At 36.3% G+C, this 22,621-nt stretch overlaps 1 protein-coding gene across 1 annotated transcript in view; it reads left to right on the forward strand.

Moving 5' to 3' along the window:
- LOC148942140 (ionotropic receptor 93a-like) overlaps nucleotides 1-22,621 on the forward strand; it is a 94,721-nt gene that overhangs the window by 49,503 nt on the left and 22,597 nt on the right. Inside the window, exons 9-12 of the mRNA XM_089102894.1 lie at nucleotides 3,940-4,046; nucleotides 10,471-10,726; nucleotides 16,624-16,780; nucleotides 18,957-19,177. Of these exons, the coding sequence (XP_088959020.1) occupies nucleotides 3,940-4,046; nucleotides 10,471-10,726; nucleotides 16,624-16,780; nucleotides 18,957-19,177 (741 nt within the window). The remainder of the gene's footprint in view (nucleotides 1-3,939; nucleotides 4,047-10,470; nucleotides 10,727-16,623; nucleotides 16,781-18,956; nucleotides 19,178-22,621) is intronic.

The raw sequence follows: 22,621 nt of genomic DNA on the forward strand, positions 1-22,621 counted from the left end.
AACGGGCATGATCCCTTTCTACTTTCAATCAAATGAGCCCCTTTCGAAGTTCCCACGACAACTCCTTCGATACGAAGTGCCCTGGTCTAAACAACAACAACAACAAAAAATATCACTAATCACTTTCGACTATTTAAAAAGGGTACTAACCCTTTATATTTCCAATCGAATGAGCCCTTTTTCAAGTTTCTACGACAAAGATTTCAATAAAAAACCTTATATGCCCCCAGGGCATAAGTTATAACCCTTGCCCTGAGGGTCGTGAGGGAGTCTCCTCCTCAAAAAACATATTTTCTATCTGGAAATCAACTACGCTGAACAAAAGGGCTATCTCAAAATTTTGATTGGATGTGTTTGGGGGAATGATGGGCGTGGAGGGGCTAGTTGCCCTCCAGTCACTTTCGACTATTGAAAAGGGAACTAGCCCTTTGAATTTCCAATCGAATCAGCTTTTTTTGAAGTTTCTACGACAATGCCATCTATAAAAACCTTGTATGCCCCAAGGGCATAACTTAAAACCCTTGCCTTGAGGGCTGTGGGGGAGTTCCCTCGTCAAAAACATATTTTCTTATCTGGAAATCAACTACGCTGAACAAAATGGCTATCTCAAAATTTTGAGTCGATGTGTTTTGGGGATTGGTGGGCGTGGGGGGGGGGGCGAGGGGCGCTCCAACTATTTTTGAACGTTTAAAAGGCCACTAGCCCTTTGAATTTCCAATTGATTGTGCCTGTTTGAAGTTTCTACGACAATGCCTTCTATGAACACCTTATATACCCTCAGGGCATAACTTAAAACCCTTGCCCTAAGGGTTGGGGGGGGGAGTGTCCTCCTCAAAAACATATTTTCTATCTGGAAATCAACTAGCCTACGATGAACAAAATTGCTATCTCAAAATTTTGATGTGATGTGTTGGGGGGAATGATGGGCGGGGGGGGGGGGGCTAGGTGCCCACAAATCACATTCGACTATTATAAAGGGCACTAGCCCTTTGAATTTTCAATCGAATGAGCCTGTTATGAAGTTCGACAAAGCCTGCTATAAAAACCTTATAGGTCCCCAGGACATAACTTAAAACCCTTGCCCTGAGGGTTGGGGGGGGGAGTGTCCTCCTCAAAAACATATTTTTTATCTGGAAATCAACTAGCCTACGATGAACAAAATGGCTATCTCAAAATTTTGATTGGATGTGTAAGGGTGAATGATGGGCGTGGGGGAGGGGCGAGGTGCCCTACAGTCACTGTCGACTATTAAAAAGGTTACTAGCCATGTGAATTTCCAATCGACTGAGCCTTTTTTTAAGTTTCTACGACGCTGCTTTCAATAAAAAACCTTATTTACCCTCAGGGCATATCTCAAAACCCTTGGCCTGATGGCTGATGGGGAGTGTCCTCCTCAAAAATATATTTTCTATCTGGAAATCAACTACGCTGAACCAAATGGCTATCTCAAAATTTTTATTGGATTTATTTGGGGGAAGGAGCGGCATGGGGGGGGGGCTAGTTGCCCTCCAATCACTTTCGACTATTAAAAAGGGCACTAGCCACTCCAATTTCTAATTGAACTAGCCCTTTTTGAAGTTTCTACGACAAATCCTTCGATACGAAGTGCCCGGGTATGGAGAAGAAAAAGAAGAAGAAAAAAGAAAAATGAATAATACATTGTGCCACATAGGCAGCGCTATCGCGCTGCCTATGAAAGAGTGTAGTTTCAGCTTCGTTTGTTCATCACATTTAGTCATGCCATTTTCTTATAAATTCTATTTTTGTATGAATAGTCATAGAAGATATTAAATTATTACTTAGTTAATTGAAATAATTCTATTCCGGATTTTTTATGGCAGAGATGCAGAGTTAATAAAACCGATTACAACAAGTTAAGTCTTTACATGGATGGAACTTTACAGACAAAATGAGAAGGAATTATATAAAAAGAGAAAGTTGAAATTACGTGTTAAAAATAAAAGAAGGATTAGAACAAAGCTTAACTGTAACTAATGGTTTCAAATTCAAGTTTAAATAGAAGTTGCTACAAAGACAAGAATCCTGAGTAGCGAGAGAACGAGTTGTGACTAAAAAGCAGGTAATGTACTGTTAGGATAGGCAAAGAACGAAGTGCCTGATCAAAAATGTCTCAATTGTTTCCTACTGCAATTTAGTCTCAATAGTTATTAATTTAAAAAATTATGCTCTGTATATTTTGTGAAGGGGATAATAAAGCCTGGCTTTATCCTTTACATTAAACTGAACACACTGGGTTGAGCTGAAAAAGTATCCATATGGCTTTTTATCAAGGGTGTATGCAGCATTTTTGTTCAGGGAGGATTTTTTTTTGGGGGGGGGGGGCGGAGGTCAGGGGTACTGAAAAACTTAAGAAACGCATCAAAAATATGCATATGGATTTTGTTACCTTTTTGAGACGGAAAAAATTGGGGGGGGGGGGGTGATCGAACCCAGCCCTCCTCCTTTGATACGATCTTGCTTTTTGTGGCAGTGTTGCCTCCTAGATATTCTCGCCTTCAAGGGCTGTTCCTCATCAAAAGTTCGATGCACCGTGAAGCAGATTCATGAAACTGACTAGAATCTAATTTTATCGCGGTAAATGACATAATATTAGAAGCTCTGCTAAAATATTGATTTCAAAATGCTTGTAAAATACAATTGAAGACGTACCGGGGTACTTTTTTTTATTTGCAAATGAATATCTAAATATTATTTTTTTTTGTGTAAATGTTTTTATGTAAACCAACATTTGTCTATTTAAATATTAGATAGACTTGTTATAAAATGTTTTTTTTCAAATTAAGATGAAAATTTCTCTTGGTCACAACAGAATTACGAATCCACTAGAATTGAACCTTTATAAATCCAAATGACTAAGTCTATCATTGGCTTTTTTGTAGGTTTTGGTATAAAAGCACATGATTAAATTTTAACTTTGTATATTCCCTAAAGCATGATAATTTTATAAAAAATATGATAAACAACTTTTTTGCGGTCGAACGCTAAATATTTTATTTTAGGAGAAAAGTTGAATGCACAGAAGATTATTTCTGATGATCAAGCGCATAAGCAAAAATAAGAAAGTGTTCCTTAGAACAAATTCATAGATGCAAAATCTAAACCAGGAGCTAATATCCGCTGTTTGTAAAAAAAGGACACGCTACACTACATATTATAGGACACCATGCATATATATATAATTTTTTTCATGTTTATAATTAGGATTTCTGGGTCTTTACCTCCCCTCTTGAATGCCATAATTTGACCGATATTTGATTATGTATTCGCTATAATGATCATGTTATACCCATACTATTTTTGTGATATTTTCCTCTTGGAAGAATTTTTTTTCGGGGGGGGGGGGGGGTCCGAAAGAATTTTTGTTCAAGAGTAAGTAGTTGTTTTGTTTTTCACCTGCATCCTTAATTTTTGTGTTTATGAATTATAATATGAATAACGACTTTGTTCGTTCTTTATGGGTTTTTTTTTGTACTTTTGCTCTGTATCGAGGGGAAGATAAATCGAGGTGAAAACTAGCTAAATGGTTTGAATTTTTATTTAAGGACATTCTTATGAAGTAAGGGGGTGGTCTTTGTAACTGGTCAGGTTTTGAAAGGAGGGAAGGCCGCTCTCCTCAAAAATCCACTTTGAGGGCTACTCAAGAATTGGTCCTTGTACCGCGCATCTAATATTTTTGCTATGCTATCATGTTATTCTTGTGGACCCCGTGATTTTACTATACCGTCAAACTGTTAGTCCGGTGTTCTTTCAGCGTACCATTCTATAAATTCATTAGCTTATGTTTATAGCTATATTCACTTTTATTCGTTTCAGGTTTCTTGCATTTTTTTAGCGATATCCATGAAAGTATCAACTAGCTTTGGCTCATTTTTTTTTCATTTTTCTAGGGATTTAAAATTTAACTTACTATTTTTCTAGTACACTCCATGGCAGAAATTCGTAAGAGATGAGAATGGAAATATAACTCAATACACTGGTCTCATTTTTGACATGATAAATCTGATGAAAATTCATTTGAATTTCACGTAAGTTCTGGATCCTCTATAGATTTCCTTCTTATGGATTTTGTTTTTCTAGTTATTGACAATTAAAAAAAAAACTAAGATCTATGTTAACAAAAATAATCTACTCATTTCTAGTTTTATGCCATTACAAGCAAAGAAGAAATAGAAATATCTAGGTATAGCTAGAAATAGCTAGGTGAAATAGAAATATCAGCATTAACATCCTAAAACGGATTCCTAAGATATCTGTTACACCCTTTTTACAACCTGCATACAGAGGGTGTGTTTTGATTCAGTTCATATCCCCCCCCCCCCTCAAAATTTCTTTAAAATTTCACCTTCATGCTCTTACGCATAGTTGTAATAGTCACAGTAGCAGTATTGATATTTCTAGCAATAGTATTGACTAGCGATAGTACTACTAACAGCAGTAGTATTAACCTATTACCTTTGGTCAGTTGAATTTCCCTTTTATCAAGTCCTGGAAGTTTCAACTTAATGCAATTAGCCATTGCTATGACATTGCTGATATGTCATTTTGTTAATCTGAATGTTAATATACTTCTTGAAATATATGTCTCTGTTCTTCTAGTCTTGAAAGTAGTTATAAATTAGTTCGCACCAGTAGTAGTAAATTCAACTTTAGCAGTAAAGCTAGCGGTATTGTACCAGAATTGCCTTTCGGTCAAACTAACTTTTCCTTTAAACATACCATAGAAATTCCAACTTAATTCCTTAATCAAGATTTGAGAAAAGGTATTTTGAAAATCTGCATGCACATAACAACTTTTGATTTAGTTCAAATTTCCCCTTAATACTGTAAATGGATATTGTGGTAGTACTAGTGGTGGTAGTTTTTGTAGTATTGATAGCATGCAAATATTGCCTTTTTGATTATCTCCCTTATCATTTTTTGAATTTTCCAGTTGTTCCAACTGTTATTCCTGTATTGTACCCTTTTGACAACGTGTATACACATAACATGTTTTGATTTAGTTCAAAACTCCCCTCGACATTTTCTGAAAGGATCACCTGAATACCCTTCGTCTTCTTGGACATTAAAGTTCAAATGTGCATACCTTTCTCAATAACATATACTATTTGTAAACAATGAAGGAATTGCCTTACTTACAGTCCTTGTCCTGCGGACTGTGGGGAGGTTGACATCCCCAAAGACACAGTTACTGAACTTTTCAACAATGCTGAACAAAAGAGCCCTCTTAAAATTTTGATCGGATGTTTTTTGGGGAATGATGGACTTGGGGGGGCTGACGTAACTCCAATCACTTTTGACTCCTAAAAAGGGCACTAGAACCTCCAACCTCTAATCAAATGAGCTCCATCCGATCCAACGTTTATACAAATACCCGTTCCATAAAAAAACATTATATACCCTGGTAATATTTACAACCCTTACCCGTGGGCTCTGGGGGATTGTGTCCAACCTAAAGACATTGTTACATGATTTTTGGACTATTTGTAACAAAATGGCTATCTTACAGTTTTAATTGAATGTGTTGTGGGAAAAGAGGATGTCAGGAAGGGGCGCTAGTTGCTCTCCATCATGTTTGACTTTTAAAAAACAACTTGAACTATACATTTCAAATCGAATGAGCCTCTTCTAAAGTTCAAACGACCACCCCTTCAATAAAAACCTCATATGCCCCTGGGGAATAACTTACAACTCTTACCCCCAGACTCTGGGGGGGGGGGGGGGTTCTGTCCACCCCAGAGGCCTTATTATATGATCTTTGGACTATTTTTGAACAAATGACTATCTCGTAATTTTATCGGATGCATTTGTGGAAAATAAAACGTAGGGGGGGGGGGGCAGCTGCCTCCGATCACTTTGAATCTTAAAAAGGGGGAGTAGAATATCTGATTTCCAATCAAATGAGCCCCCTCCGGAGTTTATACGACCATCCTTTCCATAAAAACCTTATATGCTCTCGGGGCATTTCTTATAACCCTTGCGCTGAGGGCTCTGAGGAGGGGGGGGTGTCATCATCAAAGACATAATTTCCAGACCTTTCAACTACGTTGAACAATAATGATATCTCAAAATTTGATTAGATGTGCTTTGGAAATTGCTAGTCGTGGGGGGAGGGGGCTTGTTGCCGTCAAATCACTTTTGACTATTAAACAAGACCCTTTAAATTTCCAATTGAATGAACCTTTTTTGAAGTTTCTATGACAACAAATGGCCATCTCGAAATTTCTATAAGTTACATTTCGGGAAACGAGGTTACGAGGTTTAGGGGGGGGCACCTCCAATCACTCTGAATCTTGAAAAGGGCACTAGAATTTCGGATTACCAATCCAATGAGCCCCCTCCGAAGTTTATACGATCACCCTTTCTATATAAACCTTATATGCCCCAGGGTATAACTTACAAACCTTGTCCTGACGGCTATGGGGGGCTTTCATCTTCAAAGACTTAATTTCCGGATCTTTAAACTACGTTGAACAAAAAGACTATCTCAAAAATTTTTATTGGATGCGTTTGGGGAAATGGTGGGCTTGGGTGGGGTGTTAGTTGCCCTCCAATCATTTTCGACTATTAAATAGGGCACTAGCCCTTTCAATTTCCAATTGAATGAGTCCTGTTCGAAGTTTCTACGACAACTCTTCCGATACGAAGTCCCCTGGTCTAAAATAAAAAAAAAATACATTGTTCCCACATCGCTCTTTACTTAGGCAGCGCTATTGCGCTGCCTATGATAGCCACGGGGGACAGGAATAAACACCACTACCCTGAACAGGGCGGCTTTTATCGTTGCTCCAGTTGGAAAAACCCCGTATTTTGTTAAAAATTTTAAATGTGACATTAAATTTGACTCTTTATTTATACAGCTTTTTTTCCTATAAATGCATTCTGTACATTTAATAGAAGATATTTTTGGATCCCAACCAAAGGTGAAGATGAGCAATAGCTAGGCACTCGTACAAAAAAAATATGGAAAATCATAGGATAAATTAGTTCTCACGGTCATCAGCTGGCGCTGATGCTTTGGCTTCTTTAATTTCTTAAGAAGACATTTATCAGGAAACAGCGAAGAAACTTCTAGATTCTCCATCTTCAAATCCGGTTTTGCCTTTGGCGTACACAGAAATTAGACAGTTTTAGCCATGTACTAGACTCTGGGATTTTAAGTAACCAGCCCTAAATTTTGGTTTTAAACGTTTGCGAATGATTTTTATCTAACCCTTCCCAATTAGTTATCTTTTACACGTGTCTTACTCGTCCTGGGCCTTTTTTCACAACTAAGATACCCATTGATCGACTCATCTTCAGCATTTGACGAAGATTTATCAGATTCAAAAGACGCATCCATCATAATCAGACTATGAAATAAATATTTGTTTAAGTGGATACCTTTGAATAGAACGCAACTGATGAGCCAAAAGTAATAAAAGAGAGATGTGATACCGAACTCTCAGCTGCCATACTCGGGAAAAATCTGACAGTTTATAAATGGCTATGGAATTTCTGTATTGTTTTAAAATCACTTTTTGTGAATAGGCAGCGCGGTAGCGAAATGCACCTGGCATTTTGATGGTAAATTACATCAGTCCATTTTTGTTCGAGAAAAAAAAATCATTCAGTTATAATTTATTGCACCCCCTGGCATTGTGCACTCCTAGGTCTGGGCCTAGTGGGCCTATTGGTAAATCCAGACCTGATGACAACAAAGCTGAGCAGGCCTCTTCCTCCTCCACCCCAATCTGTTCAAAGGTTCCTTATTACTCTATCCCATAAAGTTCTAAATGTTTAGATTTTCGTCCTCCTTCATCTACCATGAAATATTTTATTGAAAAATTTGAAAATATGTTAAGTGTGATATCAAATCTCCAAATGCCATTTTAAATCCTTGAGGATTTCGAATATTGACTTATAGGATGTCTCCCATAAAGCCAGTAGGAAACTGGCCGACTTGTCTTTCAGTTTTACCTTTCTTTAGAATGTAATCTTTCTCATGGTGTGAAACCAGTATGTTTTATTGCCATTAGAACCATTGAACCACGAAAGAAACATTGAAATACTGTGGCTGATAAATATTTTCTCTTCCAATTCTAATGAAATAACAAATATTATACCCAATTATATGAATCATTTTTTCTACAAAAATTTTTTTATACCATACACAGAACTTAGTCAGGTTTTCTTCAAACACAGATATCAGGTAGCAGAGTAAGAAATAAAGACCAGCTGTTTGTAAAAACAATAGTCTGGAAATAATATAAAACTTTACAAGGAAACAATCTGTTAATAATAACCGAATTTTTATTTTCGGCTATAGGCTAGTATACAATTTTTATGACTCATGTCTAGGGGTTTCGTCTCAAATCGATTGAGTCTAAACAGAAGGAGGAATTCTCCAAGAAAAGGATTAAGAAATATGGCCCAACCGAAGTGGATTCAAATAGAAAGGTGGGATGAATCCCCTTCCTCATGTTCTATTTTACTTGGAATGTCTCCTAAGATACCAACACGCAAAGATGCCAAAAAATGTTGGTTATATCATCCGTTGACCAGGGAAAGGGTTAATTAAACGTTAAATAATGTGTCCCAGATAAATAAGACACTTTGTGTCTTTTTGAGGTTTCTGATGGGCCTCTCCGATCTGTCTGGTGGTTGGTCAGGGGTGTGGTGTCAGTTCACAAAAATTTAGAGGGGGAGGGGCAAGTATTTGGTCCTCTTTTTAATGAAGATACAAAAAGCAGGATTTTTTCAAAATCTAGTCTCATATTTGCGTGGTTCTTTATAGAAATAAATAAAAAAGTCATTTTTCCAGAATCTAGGGGGTGGGGGCAATTTCTCCTCTTCCCCCTTCAACTGGTAGCCCTATGGGGGCTGGCTGAATTATTGTCACCAGACTATCTACTGTAGTTTCATATTTGTGCTTATCAGGGTCAAGCATCAATATCCCGTTTGTCAGGGAGAGAGATTTCTAAGTTCTGTTGATATGAATACCTTTCACAAGAGATTGTTTGATCTCCCCCAAATTTAGTGAGAAGTAACATTAATTTCTTAGTTACGCTTGTTGAGAGTTTGAGCAAATTTGTCTTCTGCGGGAGAAACGGAAGGGGGTCCCTAAATTCTTGTCATCAGTACACATACCAAGAAACGATTTTGGCTCCCAGACAGACATGGTGGGATATAAGAATTAGGCTCATATTGTTATTTTTTCCGAGTCTACACCTTATTTGGTATTTTGCTTTGGGGAGGGGGAGCAGAAATGTGTCTGATTTTTTTTTTTATCATCCTTCTATCCAGCTGGGCTGGTGGAACTTGACCAAACCTGGCTCATAACTACAATTTTGGCCCTGGGTCTGGTTTTGATTCTCACTCTGTTAACAAGTGCCAAAAAAACAACTTTCGTATGACAACTTACGTCTCATTTTATCTTTTGATTTAGCTACGACCTCAGCCAATAAGCTGACTAACATAAAATATATTATATACAATTACTTACATTTACAATTTGCAGCTACCATCATCAAACCACGAAAGTATTCGTCTATTTTAGTCTGTTTTAGTTTTATATATATTTTTTGGTTAAATTTTTTAGTTTTAATTTCTAGTTTTTTTTTTCTTTTGTTTACGCTGAAGACGCCTTGTTGTAAATGGGCAAAATATTCTGCTGACTTTTGTTGTTTCTTCTTCGCTATCATCTACTAGCCATAGATCTGTTTATTGTCCCTATAATCATTTCTTTGTTTCTATAATATTGTTAAAAGCTACTTTATGTAGATTGAACCTACGCAAAACCCAGATCGGAGAATAAGTTCAGTGGTGGGTCTAAAAACACTGGATGAGACTGAAGTGGGGTCTCCATGCTAGGTATTAGTGCCAGCCGTCTAGCTCATCAATTAACTGTACCGCATTCGTGTTGAAGTCTTCTTCCATGAATTGCATAAATGAATGGTGGCTTTCTTTTTTTTTAGTTTTTCTGATTTTACAGTAATGTCTCTCCGGTGATGGTAACCTGAACTTTGAATCAAAGACTGACTTACATGTTGAAACTATTACTTTCTCATTTTGGAAATAAACAAGCATCTGTAACCTACTTTCTCTTGGAAAATGTGAATTTTAGCATGCAGGGACTTGTAACGTTTAATACAGGGGACCTGGACATGGTAATTTAGGTCGCACAGTTTTCCTGTTTTTTTTCCTAAGCTATGGAGGTTTCCCTATGCTAGCAAATTTTGAAGTGTAATTTCAAAGTTAATTATTTTTTTGACATTTGGAATTACTGTAAAAGGTGACTTCTGTTAGCGAATACATTGCAATCAAAATTTCGTTTTTTCGATGATTGATTACTATTGGCAGTGGTAGTTCTTTATTTACAGTTCGTTACCACAATATGTTTGACAAAGGGAAAGAAAGAACAAAGCTGTTGGTATATCTATGTTACATGATGGTAATTAGATTTTAATTTAGGTACACCGTAATTGAACCTATGGATGGCTTATGGGGAAGTCCGGTTGGTCGTAGTAGATGGAATGGTATGGTGGAAGTAGTCCGAACAGGAGAGGCAGATGTTGGAGCTGCTGCGTTCACTATCACAGAAGAACGTCAAACAGCGATTGACTTTTCGATACCGTTTGATCTTCAGCCCCATGGATTCATGGCTTCTCGCCCGGATGAAATATCACGAGCCTTGCTTTTTATTCAGCCATTTCAGACAACCACCTGGGTAACATGATTTGCATTCAATTTTTTTTTATTTTAGGTTATGCTTGGAATTTTCCTCGCTTATTTCATACTATTTATTCGTTGCATACATGTTTTTCGTGCTTTGCTCTTATGAACAAATTCGACATCTTCATAAATACCTTATAAATAAGCGTATTTTTTCTTTTCAAAAGAATATAAAAAGCATGGATACAATCTCTGTCTTAAATTTGTAACCTATGAAATTTTTTCCTTACCCAAACAATCTATGATGCTTCATCTGTGATCAGTGAAGAAACAAAAAAATTTCGCAATAGGGATTATAGTGACGTATAATCCCTGCATATACTTATTGACTTACATATTATTTAGTCACCTGTCGTATGCAGATGACATACTTCTTCTTGCTGATAACCTGTCATCAATGGAAAGGGCTTTTGAGGTTCTTCAGGCTAGTTTGTCTAAAATTGGCTTTGTTATTGAACTGTCGAACACTGAGTTTATGATAGGAAACCAGAATGAGAAGACACATTCAGAATCCCTTAAAATAGGCTCGATCACTCTTCCTAAGTCTGATTCACTCAAGTATTTAGGTGCTCCTTTTGAGTCATCGATAAGAGCAACACGGACTCTGGTTATTAATGAGTTGAAAAAGAAACTTCGCAAAACATATGGTTTGCTAGCAAAAGTTAAAGGGCAATTCGACAAGTATACATTAGGAAAGCTCTACAACTCTATGTTTGCGCCGCACGTCTTTTTTCTAACTCCATTTTGGAAACTTTTTTCGTCAAAAGAAAAGAAACAAATTAGGGTTCAATTTTACCGGTGCGTTAAATTCTTTATTGGTATTCCTCTATAGTTCCGTAACTCATACATTTGTAAAAAAATACCAAGTCTTTGATATATCTGAGAAGATGGAAAAATTGTCGGCCCGATTTGAAAACCGTTGCAAGAAAATATCAGATTTTCCGCTTAACCATCTTCTATATACGGTAGAATAGAAATTTAGTCCCCGGTCTGAGCAGTCTTTTATGTTTTGGTTGTTTTTCTCGTCAGTGGTGGTTGTCACTTTGTTTTATAGCTGAGGATTTTTCGTGTTTCTCTTTATTACTCCTCTAGTGCATTATTGTTTTAATGTAGCGAAAAAGGGTAACAAATGTGTATGTGTGGGTATATATGTATGTATGTATGTATGTGTATGTGTGTATGTATGTGTATGTGTGTATGTATATGTATTTATGTATATATATGTGTGTATGTATGTGTATGTATGTATGTATATGTATGTATATAGTAAGGAGAAGTATGCCCCAAGATTGCCGAGTTGTCATCGTCAACGTTACATTACTAGTGATCAATAGCAAAAAAAAGCCTCTAATGTCTCATGTCGTTGTTTTTTAATGTATATTTAATAAGCCATAGGATTTATTATGTGATACATACGATTTATTTGCCATTTGATGACGGATGTAGGAATTTATTAGACTTTCTGTTTAACCTTTATGATATATGGATGGGCAGACCGTTAGGTCCAGTATTTTAGTGTTGATTTAAGTTCCCACAGTTGATTTAAGTTTCCACTTTTTTGTCTTTTTTTCTCTCGTTAGACATGTTGGTACTGTATTCGTTAACTATTTTGTGTTTCTTTTCTCCCTTTTTCTCTCTCTTTGTTTGTACTCCTCTAGTGCATTTTTAATGTATCGATAGAGGGCAAAAATAAATTGTTATTATTATTAATGCATTTTAGACAAAGAAAATTCAGGTTCAAGTTTAGCTTAAATATCGATTTGGTATTTATGTGTTCTTGACTTTGTGAAAATCCCGAATGAAATACGAAGTCCAAAGACCATAAGATATATACTACACAGACAAACTAGGAAGCAATTATATCACAAAATATAGATGTCGGAACTGACTTGAAATAAAAAAGAAACTCAATTTTAAATTACAATCGAAATTTAATAAAAAGAAAAAAAAACAATTGAAAAACTGAGCTTTAAAACCAAAACTGAAAAGGTTCATCCTATCAGACACTAACTGTTTTACAGGAGCAACACTTTGTTGTTGTTTTTTTTCTTTTATTTTCTTATGCAACCTATTTTAACTATATTGCAAGAAAGTGGTAAGGGTCTAACCCCAGCGTTTTTTACTGGTACTGTGAAGATCTGGCTGAATTAACGAATGTGATATTATATTTTTGGGCAGCTGTGTATAATTCACAGCGGGGTAAAAAAAAAGTATGCCTTTTCTTTGTTCTTAAGCTAGCGCATACAGTTGGACATCGGAAGCGGAGTTTTATAGTCTATCTCAGAAGAGTTTGTTGAGCAGTTCCGATTATCTTTTGTTTTTTCGAGCCATGTTTATTTTTTTGAATGGAAAGCACGAAATCTTCCAGGCAGAAATTTCAAATTGAAGTAATATTAACTTGCGAAAGTATTTAAGATATGTGAGGGTTCTCTTGCCCCATTTCAAAAATTTATTTGTTGTAATAATAAATACAAAAAATAGATTAAAAAATGGTTTTCCCCACAGGTCCAAAATTGCTGCCATCTACTTTTACAAGCCATGTCTGTTTGTGATTGCGGTAAACTCTACTATTTTATTCTCTGCGTTTGGTTCTGAGGCAGAAAAATAATAATAATACATATGTCTCCTTAGTTCTCTCATTGTTAAAGCAATTTCAGGTTCCTCTTTGCTTCTTTCTTATGATTGATGTTAGAAAGGGGTCCTAGAGCAAGAACATCAACTTTTGAAGTAAGGAAGAACAATTTCTTTTTGTTACACGGATAGTACTTCTTGTAGAGCTGGTGAACGTGAATTATATCAGTTTTTTTTTTCACACAATGTTTCGGTAGAAAGGTAGGCAATTTGCACCTTGTTGGAAACATACCCATGTAAGGATTTTCTCCTCTGTATTGTTGAGAACCAAATTTAGAGCAGTTGCCCCCTTAACAGTCTCTACCCCACCCGTCGCTATTTTGAAGTGTACATGTATGTATTTTGTACCAATTCGAGGAACAAAGTGGGCCTGCGGCCCCTCAAATACCCTTCTTTGTATCACTGTCAAGCTTTAGCGGAAAAGCAGGTATGTTACGCCCTGTTTGAAGCGGAATCATGTAAGAATTATTAGTCTATATGATGCTGTGCAAAAGGGGGCCCTTTGCCTTTCCAAGATCACCTGAAATCATTAACTTTTCAGCAGAAAGGTAAAAAAGTCTTTTCTCTCTGATCAGCTTGCAACTTTATGGGGTGAATAGTATGTACCCTGGATCAATCGGTCATAAGAATGATGATATTCAGAGGCACACTCTCCTTCTCCAACCTGCAGTTTGCTTGAACCTTATGAGGCCAAGGGAATAGACCAGATAGGTTTGCGGAGGCATCCACCACTTCGGAATCTCTACCTAATTTCCACGCCAGTGTGTCCATATTTACTTGAAATAATTATTGCCAAGGATATTTTATTCGATAAATTTTAGAGCGTCAAACTTAACAGCCCAGGTGCTAGTAGGCGTTGAGATTTCATTGTTTGGAGATTTCTAATATACTATAAAGGGTGGCTTTTTAATAAGAACCTTAAAGCTTGTTCATCCTGAGGGATAATGAGTTACATACTTGTGCGAACTGGTTTATCCTTTATCCGATTCAGATACATTTTAAAATCTGGAAGTTTGTCATCATGCAAGTGGCTATGCAACGATTATAATTAATGATCCTGCTCAATGATTTGCAATCATCAGTAAATTATTATATTTTTTTAGGAATTCGCGTAAAAACGAATAGACTATTCTTTACATTTCGTATATGAGTCTTAAAAAGCACAGTGAGCGACGTCTTATTTTATGCAGTTTCTGTTTTACCATATTTGATCATGACACATTATGTATAAAAACAAGCTATATCCTGGCAACGGCTGGGCTGATCTATATGAATCTTTCGGGGATATATTTCTAAGTTCTGTGGACTCCACCGGTCATGTGGACTTTGGAGTTGCGTTTGGTGGGAGACTTACAGTTGTGGCGTATTTCACCTATAATGGATCTAAACGTATTATAGAAGACTGTCTACACCTGAAAAATATCACTGTACAAAAAAAACTGCATTAAAACCTTAAAGTAGGCTATAAAGATCTAAAAAATTATAAATTAAAAAAAGGGGAATGTGCCGTAACAAACGCTTGAAAGCTAAAGGGCAGAGCAAACTCTGGCAGGATTTCTTCACTTTTATTATTTGCACGTTAACTAAAGGTCTGTATTAATAGGAAGCTCGAGCTCTTACAAATTTCGCTTTTAAATTCCTTTTTAGAACTGTTATTTTTGGCATTTTCAGTCTTAAATTTTAAGCCTCCTTTTTAGGGCTATAGTCCCTCTTTGGGGCTAAATTTTACAATTGTAGTTTGGGTATTTTTGTCTATGTGTTTCTTTTTTGTGCATGTTTTCCTAGTCGTTGCGATGAAACATCAGTCTGACAATTGCCTGCTTTCAAATTACTGATTACGCTATCTGGTTTTGAGACTTAATCATTTGGAATTTTGACATGAATGATTTTGTGGTTCCATTTTTATTAATCATGTTGTTTGTAATGGCTTCTGTACTTAATATTGTTTATCAACTTAAGTTTTGTCAAATGGCCCAAACGGATGAATTAAATGAAAATCATAGGATAGTGTAAAAAAAAAAAATTATATGATATTTTAAGGAGTTTTGTGGCCTGAGACCCCTAGATACAGAATTGACCTTTGTTGTGTATATATCTTTTTTTAAAGCTATGAGTTGCAGTTGTGTTTGCAGTTCTGCAGGCTCTTGTAATGGGTTAAACTGAACTAGAAATGCCTCTTCTTGTAGAAAAAATTGAAGTGTTATTCCAAGTTTGTTTTTTCTTTTTTTAATGGAGATTGGTTGCACAATTTATTTGTTTATTGAACACCCATTATTCACATAACATGATAAGACGGAGTAGAGGGAAAAGAAAAGAAGAAAAAAGGAAACAAATAAAACAAAAGCACATGTACAGGGATCCAATTACTGCACCAACACTTGTCATAACAACTACTAACTATAAAAATAATACATGAATTAGAATTGAATTTAAATAGCACTGCACTAAATATGGTCGTGACACAGACGTACAAAAATATTACCAATCATTCTATGAAGAATTAAGTTTTTGGTTATGATTCGCAACTAATTTAGAAATTTCAGAATTAGGGTCAGCGAGTTTAAATTTTCTAATCAATGGAGAATTTCGATGCCAAGGTGGTAACCGAAACAAATACATAGCGAACCGAAAGAAACTGATCCGGACTTTCAGACAATCGGTTCTAGTAAATAACTAGATATGTCCTAATTGTTTTGTTAAAATGCGATTTGTTAACGTTACTTTTTAATGCCTCCTACCTACATAAACCGACAGTTTGAAATTTCCCCCTCATTTACAATATGATTTAGCCATTTGTGAAGAGAATTGCTTTGAGGTTTTTTATTGTCTTTGTTTTTCTCAAATGTTCGTTTTTCATGCTTAGTTTATAAGTCTTTTAAGTTTCATAAGCCGTAACGCTGAACATTAATCCTCTTTTGTTTGATTAAGAATATCGTTTATAACATTAGTTTTATGCATTTTGATAGCTAATTTATTCCTAGATTTCTTGATTTCTAAGAATTCTCTTCACATTTATTCCTCTATTAGTATGCAAGGTAGGTCCCGTTACTTAAAACTTTAATTGACAATCGATTGATTTTCAGCTAAATAAATGATAGAGATAGTGTTGAGATGGGCTCACATTAAAGATTTAAATATTTTTTCGGTGTAAATCTGAGCTAACCTCTGGTTCGGTAAAAAATGAATAACCACGGATTAAATACAATAGAATGAAATTGGTTCTGGCTACTTTTTAATGATCACTTTTATTCCTTTGAACAGATTGTTCTGTTTCTTATGGTTCTTGCTATTGGCCCAGTTCTATGGCTGATTAATCTGGCAAATCCATATTACGAAGTGAAGAAGATGCGTGTTAATGGAAATATATTTAAACTGAAGAATGCCGTCTGGTATTGCTCGGCCTCAATGCTTAACCAAGGTAAATACATCTTTTCCATCCCCAACCTGTGCTAAGGGTGGTTAAAGCTGAAAAGGTATGGGTTAGGAAAGGGGATGAAGAGGGGTGTTTATCCTATTATCCTCCAATTTTTATTAAATATGAAGAGGAAGAAAACAATCGTTAAAGCTATACTCGTTAGGCCTACACAAATCTTACGTTTCAGAACCAACACAGCATTGATGAGTAAAGTAAAGAGTGGCGTCTCCATGTATTTTTTCCCTACCACTTCTAATGGAAGTCTAAGGGATGTCTCTCGTTCTTTTTTCTTGCTAATGGAATCTTTACTGCTTGATTAGTTTATAGTAGGAGTAATTTAAGAATGTATAAAAATTGTAAATGAGTAACTGTATTTCCCGTTTAAAGCCTCATTACCTTTCTTGGCAGGCAAAATGTGAATAATATTCCTTTTATTAATCTCTCTGTCTGTCTCTCTTTCTCTCTCCCTCCCCCCGCTCTCATCTCTCTTTCTTTCTCTCTCTCTCTCTCTCTCCCTCTCTCTCTCTCTCTCTTCGACCCGACGCTATGGGGGCTAAAACTTGGCATAAGGGGTAGTGAAGGCTTGGGCTTTTGCGAATCTATTTCTTCCTTCAATCATTCATATTATAATCCCTTACGGGGTTCTGGTTTCAACAACGTGTGGCTTGTCCCCTCCTCTCTCTTACAAAATATATATGTGAAGAGTCGTATAAGTGCATAATTTGGAACCCTTATTTGTGTAATGGTAGGGATCAGACCCCCCTTGAAGGCAAATTTGATGGGACTTTTGAACATTCTGAGTAACATGACCATTTCCAAATTTTGATCCTGTCCCATGGGGGGCTTTAAAGGTGCCTGGAGGCAAAAGTGGGAATGGGAGAATATGTGGTTACTCTCTATTCCCTTTTCCTTTTAAAGGAACACTAGAACCTTCGATATTCAATCGAAGGAGCCCCTTCCCAAGTTTGTATTACCGCCGTTCTATAAGAAGCTGCCAGTAAAAACGTATGAGAGACTCATCACTCTCTACTTAGCCATTGCTATTGTTCTGGAATGCATCTATGAAGCCTCAGTTTTATATAGGCTGAAAGTAGCTTCTTGGATCGTTTGAACTTTTTGAGTTAAGTAGCTGCTTTGAGGTTTTTATCCGATGCCACGGGATGCCTCTGAAATTCCAGGGGCAAAAAAAGTCTGGTGGTAAGGAACTGGCTGCTTCTCGATCTCTCTAAACCTTAATAAAAAAAGAAAGGAACTTTTAACTTGCGCCCTCGTGGGAACTACTATCTTGTTTCTATTCTATACGAAGCGACTAGGGAGCCACATGGCATGAGATGCCAAAACGGCACGATGATTTTCTTATGAAAATTGGCATACTAGCATTTTCTGGCGTAAAAAACGATCTAGATAGGTCACAACTTTGGAAAATTTCATTGCCCTCTTCCAGCGTTCTGAACATTTTTTTTTTTTTTATCCTTTGCTAAATGCAATTAAAGACCAAAAACTGTCAAAATGAAGTTTGACAGTTGGGTAAGGGTGAGTGAATATCAATGACGTCATTACTATTCTAAAGCGTTCAAACTGGGTTAATTTTATATTGAATTTGATCTCGTATTTTTATTAAATTCGTAGGCAGCGATTGTTTTTATTAATTTGTTTTTTAGTAATTTGTGTTTTTATTAAAACTTTGCAGGTTTATTAAACAGGTCAATTTAACTTTGAAAGTGATCTCAGCAAGATATTCAAGTAAAAATGGTTTTTTTTTATAAGATTTTTAGTAAAGTAAGTCCATTTTTTCTATGTATAGTTTGGGGGGGGTGCCAATTTACGAATTAACTAGGCAAAATAATAAAAAATAAAATGGAAATCAATACAAATAAATCTGTAAAAATTATGCAAAATTTGTTTTTCTTGTGTGAATCTGGGTATATTTTTGCAGCGGGGGGGGGGGGATTAGTCTGGACACCGTTTTATCCTTAAAATTCGCTTCACCGAGCTAAGCTCGGTCCCCTGGTACTTTAAAATAATACCAAAATTTGGACTTCGACGCGTCTAAAGTTAAAATTGGAGCATTCTAAAAATGAATTTTTAAGAAGGCGAATACTAATCAGGGGGTAGTAGAATTGCCTATTTATTACCCAAAACCTAACCTCTGGTTAACTTCCCTATTTATTATTTATAGGACAATCAGAACTGCCGTCTGCAATTTCTGGTCGAGTTCTGGTAACTTTTTGGTGGCTCTTCGTCATTGTTGTTTTGGCATCATATTCTGGTGAGCTTGTGGCCTTCTTAACATTTCCTACTTATGAGTATCCTATCAAGACAATTGATGATATTCTTGAACCTTCGAATGTGCTTACATGGGGTTTTCTGGAAGGCACTGCTTTGTTCCGTTACTTAGAGGTAAGTATCAAACACTGTAGGAGAATAAAAAGTAGGGACTCCAAATTTAAACTATGGCTCAATCAGTGAACACCAAATGTGAATCGGCGATAAATTATAAAATATTTAGTCTTTTTATGAATCAAATAAAAGAAAAAGTTTTATTTTAATGAAAGTAAAGAGTGACATCAAAACTAAAAATGGATGTTGTACCAGGACTTTGGGCATAAAGAAGAGGAAAACCATAAGACACAGTATGCACCCAGGCATAGAATACCATATCTACAATATTTCGGGAACAGGTTGGGGATGGAGTTGAGACTTTCAGGTAGTATGAGATAAGAAAAGGGGGGACAAGGGGGCTCCAAATTTATGTTGAGAGGGGGGCTGCTAAAAATGTTACATTTATTCTCCGCCTGAACATTTCATTACCATCAGTCCCTTTGAAGATTAAAATTTATTCACGTCTGAAGGAACTGTCTGTTTCTAGGTGGTCGAAACGGCGTCCATTCTATATCTTTTGACCCACTTGAAACTGTCAGGGATTCCTTTTTTTTTGGGGGGGGGGAGAAGGGACCCCTGAATTAGGTTTGTGGATATGTGTCAGATGGCTGGGGTCTGAAATTTACATTCAATCTGTTTGAAATTTTTGGTATTAAGAGCCCCTGTTGAACACGAATCTCCTCCTGGTGAAATGGCAATGTAGAACGAAAGAAATATGTTATACAGAAACATAGGCTATCAAAACATAGGCTATCAAGTGCATTATCTTGGTGTTGAGGCTCTGTCCCTTTTCTTTTTGGATAACTGACCTGTTTCCTTTTTTTTATTACATTTGCTTATAGTATTATTTCAGAGGACAGGCTAAATTCTCGTTGCCAAGCCAGTAATCTCATAAGAAGTAACTCTCGGGCTAAAATCTATTCCTGTCTGTCTGATCTAGGCCGTTGATAGATAATGGTATTCAAAAACCTTGTGGATTTGAAACCCTCATCTATTGGATTGGTCAGGGTCATTCTTGGGTCCACCCCTACACAGATTTTTCTTGTGTGAATATAGTGACTTTTTAGGTATTTTGCTTATAGAGTTAGTAGATGCACGTTTTGTCGGAGTTGACATTTGGAGAGTAAAAGTGAGTTATTTTATCCAACTGTGTGAGATTATTTTTCCCTGAATCAGGCAGGTTAGGAAAACAGTTTTTTTGAGAAGTGCCAACATCAATATATAAAAAGGAGGGTCCATGTACCCTCCAAAGAGATAGTTAGAGAGATATTAGTGGTGAAACAGGTTGTGGCACCCTTGGATAATAGTTTGGCCCTTAAAAAGGTAGTATACGTTTCACACACACGCTGGTTGCAATATCAGTGCGCAAAGAAACTCTAGAACCCTTGAAACCCCTAGACCACGTTGCTATACTCTAGCGAAACCGCCAATGGCACTGGTGTGGCGTTGGAGATCAAATAGCTGGTAGCACCAAGGCATCCAGTACAAACAGTGGTACCAGCATCAGTGCCAGACCGAACAGTGTTGATAGCCAGTTAAGGAAAGTTATCAGGAGATAGCTAAAAGAATCCGCGTTTTTCGAAGAGCTGAGTTAATTTAGCCTACACAGTAGCCTACTGTATTAAATTATAAAAAAAGTACACCGAAAAAGACGGAATTAGTTAAAATATTGCAAACTTATCTAGATGGGCGTAGCCTGGCTAGAACAAAATATTACGAATTAATATAGCATGTGACTAATTAGCTTGTGAAGACAGTCGGCTAACTGAGACGTTAACAGTCGGCTAACGTTTACGAAATGATATCGAAAGTAAATTTTAACTTTCGAGAAAGTACTTTCATGTGGATTGAAATAAAAGTTGTTAGCTGAATATTGAAATAATGTCAGACAGAGGGAAGATTAACACAAGGTCTGGAAAAGAGCAAAACTTAATAGAATTAAATATTAATTCGAAAAAAGTTACCGCGGTGAAACAGAACAAATCCTTTACAGATTCACATTTAAATGGAACTCCCGTTAGAAGTATCCGAGGTAATTCACCAGTAAGTGAATCCCAATTTGACCGGGAGAGGAAATGGCCAGTTCTAAACCAGTTTCTGCATTTGCGTCTTCCGTAAAAACGGCAAGATCCCTAATTAAAACACATGAAAAGCGCCAGCAAACAGAAAACCTGTATAAAAAAAAGAATTATTTCCAAAAATGGGAGGCTCAGACAGAGAAAAAGAGATAACAGAGAAAGAGAAAGAAAAAATACAATTAGGGAGGAGTACAACCGGTAATATGAGAGAGCACGAAATAGAAACAGAGGCGGTAATACATGAAGAAAAATTATTATGTGAAAATACTTAATAGAAAAGACAAATTCGCCCCTCAGATGCTATGCAAAATGAAGGAGACTTGCCGATCAGAGATAATACACCTACGGGACAAATAAATATAGAACGAGCAGATTTGGAAAACGAATTGTGAGAATATAACGACAGATGGAATCAAGGTAGATCGACTTACAGGAATAGTGTGGGCTCAATGTCCAGCAGGGGGTCTCGAAAAAGTAATCAGGTAGATATGACACAGCATATATTAAATTTCATGAAGAAAGAAAGATTAGCGAGAGAGAAAAATGGAAGAAGCTGAAAGAATAGCCAGAGAATGAAAGTAAGAGTATAATTGAAAAGAAAGAGATAAAGATAGAGAGGAAAGGAAAGCATTGATGGAAATAATTGCAGGAAAAAATTCCCAGACGCAGCAACAATTGTACTCAATAAATCTAATACACGCCACAAACCTCCAACCAATGTTATATTTTTCTAATTGTGAAAAAACACGGAATTGAACTGGTGGCCGGAGGAACAATGGCTGAATATAATACAGCCCAAGTTAAATCAGAAATCACAAACTGCATTTGCGGCGTTGCCGAGCCACTATGTGAAAGACTTCAAAGATTCAAAAGAGAGATTTTTAGGTGATTTGAATTATCTCCGAAATACTTTCGCCAAAAGTTCAGAAATGAAATGAAAAAAAATTCAGAATCTTGGAGAGAATTTGAATACAGAATGACAGATTTACAAGAAAAATTGCTAGAATCAGGTGAATGTATCATGTTCGAAGATGCCAACGAACTAAAAGAAAAAATTATGAAAATGTATCAAAAAAAATTTATGGAGCAGTTTTTAGAAAATATAACAGGGGAACTCAAAATATATTTAATAGAAAAGAACCCGAAAGAAGCGAAGAAAGGGTGGAGTTAGTGGATATTTGGACCGAAATAAGAGAGGAAGCTGCGGACCCTGAGAAATTCCAATATATAGAGCGTAATAGAAAAAAGCAATATTATACGGACCAAAAAAGTGCATTTAAGCCCACACAAGAATAATCAACTTGTAATAAATATGGTACTATAGGACATTTTCCTATAAACTGCCCCAGTAAAGATAATCAAAACTCCATGAAACGACAGATGA

This window comes from Artemia sp. Qi Xiang Cuo, chromosome 17 (assembly GCF_049724085.1).
Source record: "Artemia sp. Qi Xiang Cuo chromosome 17, ASM4972408v1, whole genome shotgun sequence".
NCBI classification, from domain to species: Eukaryota; Metazoa; Arthropoda; class Branchiopoda; order Anostraca; family Artemiidae; genus Artemia; species Artemia sp. Qi Xiang Cuo.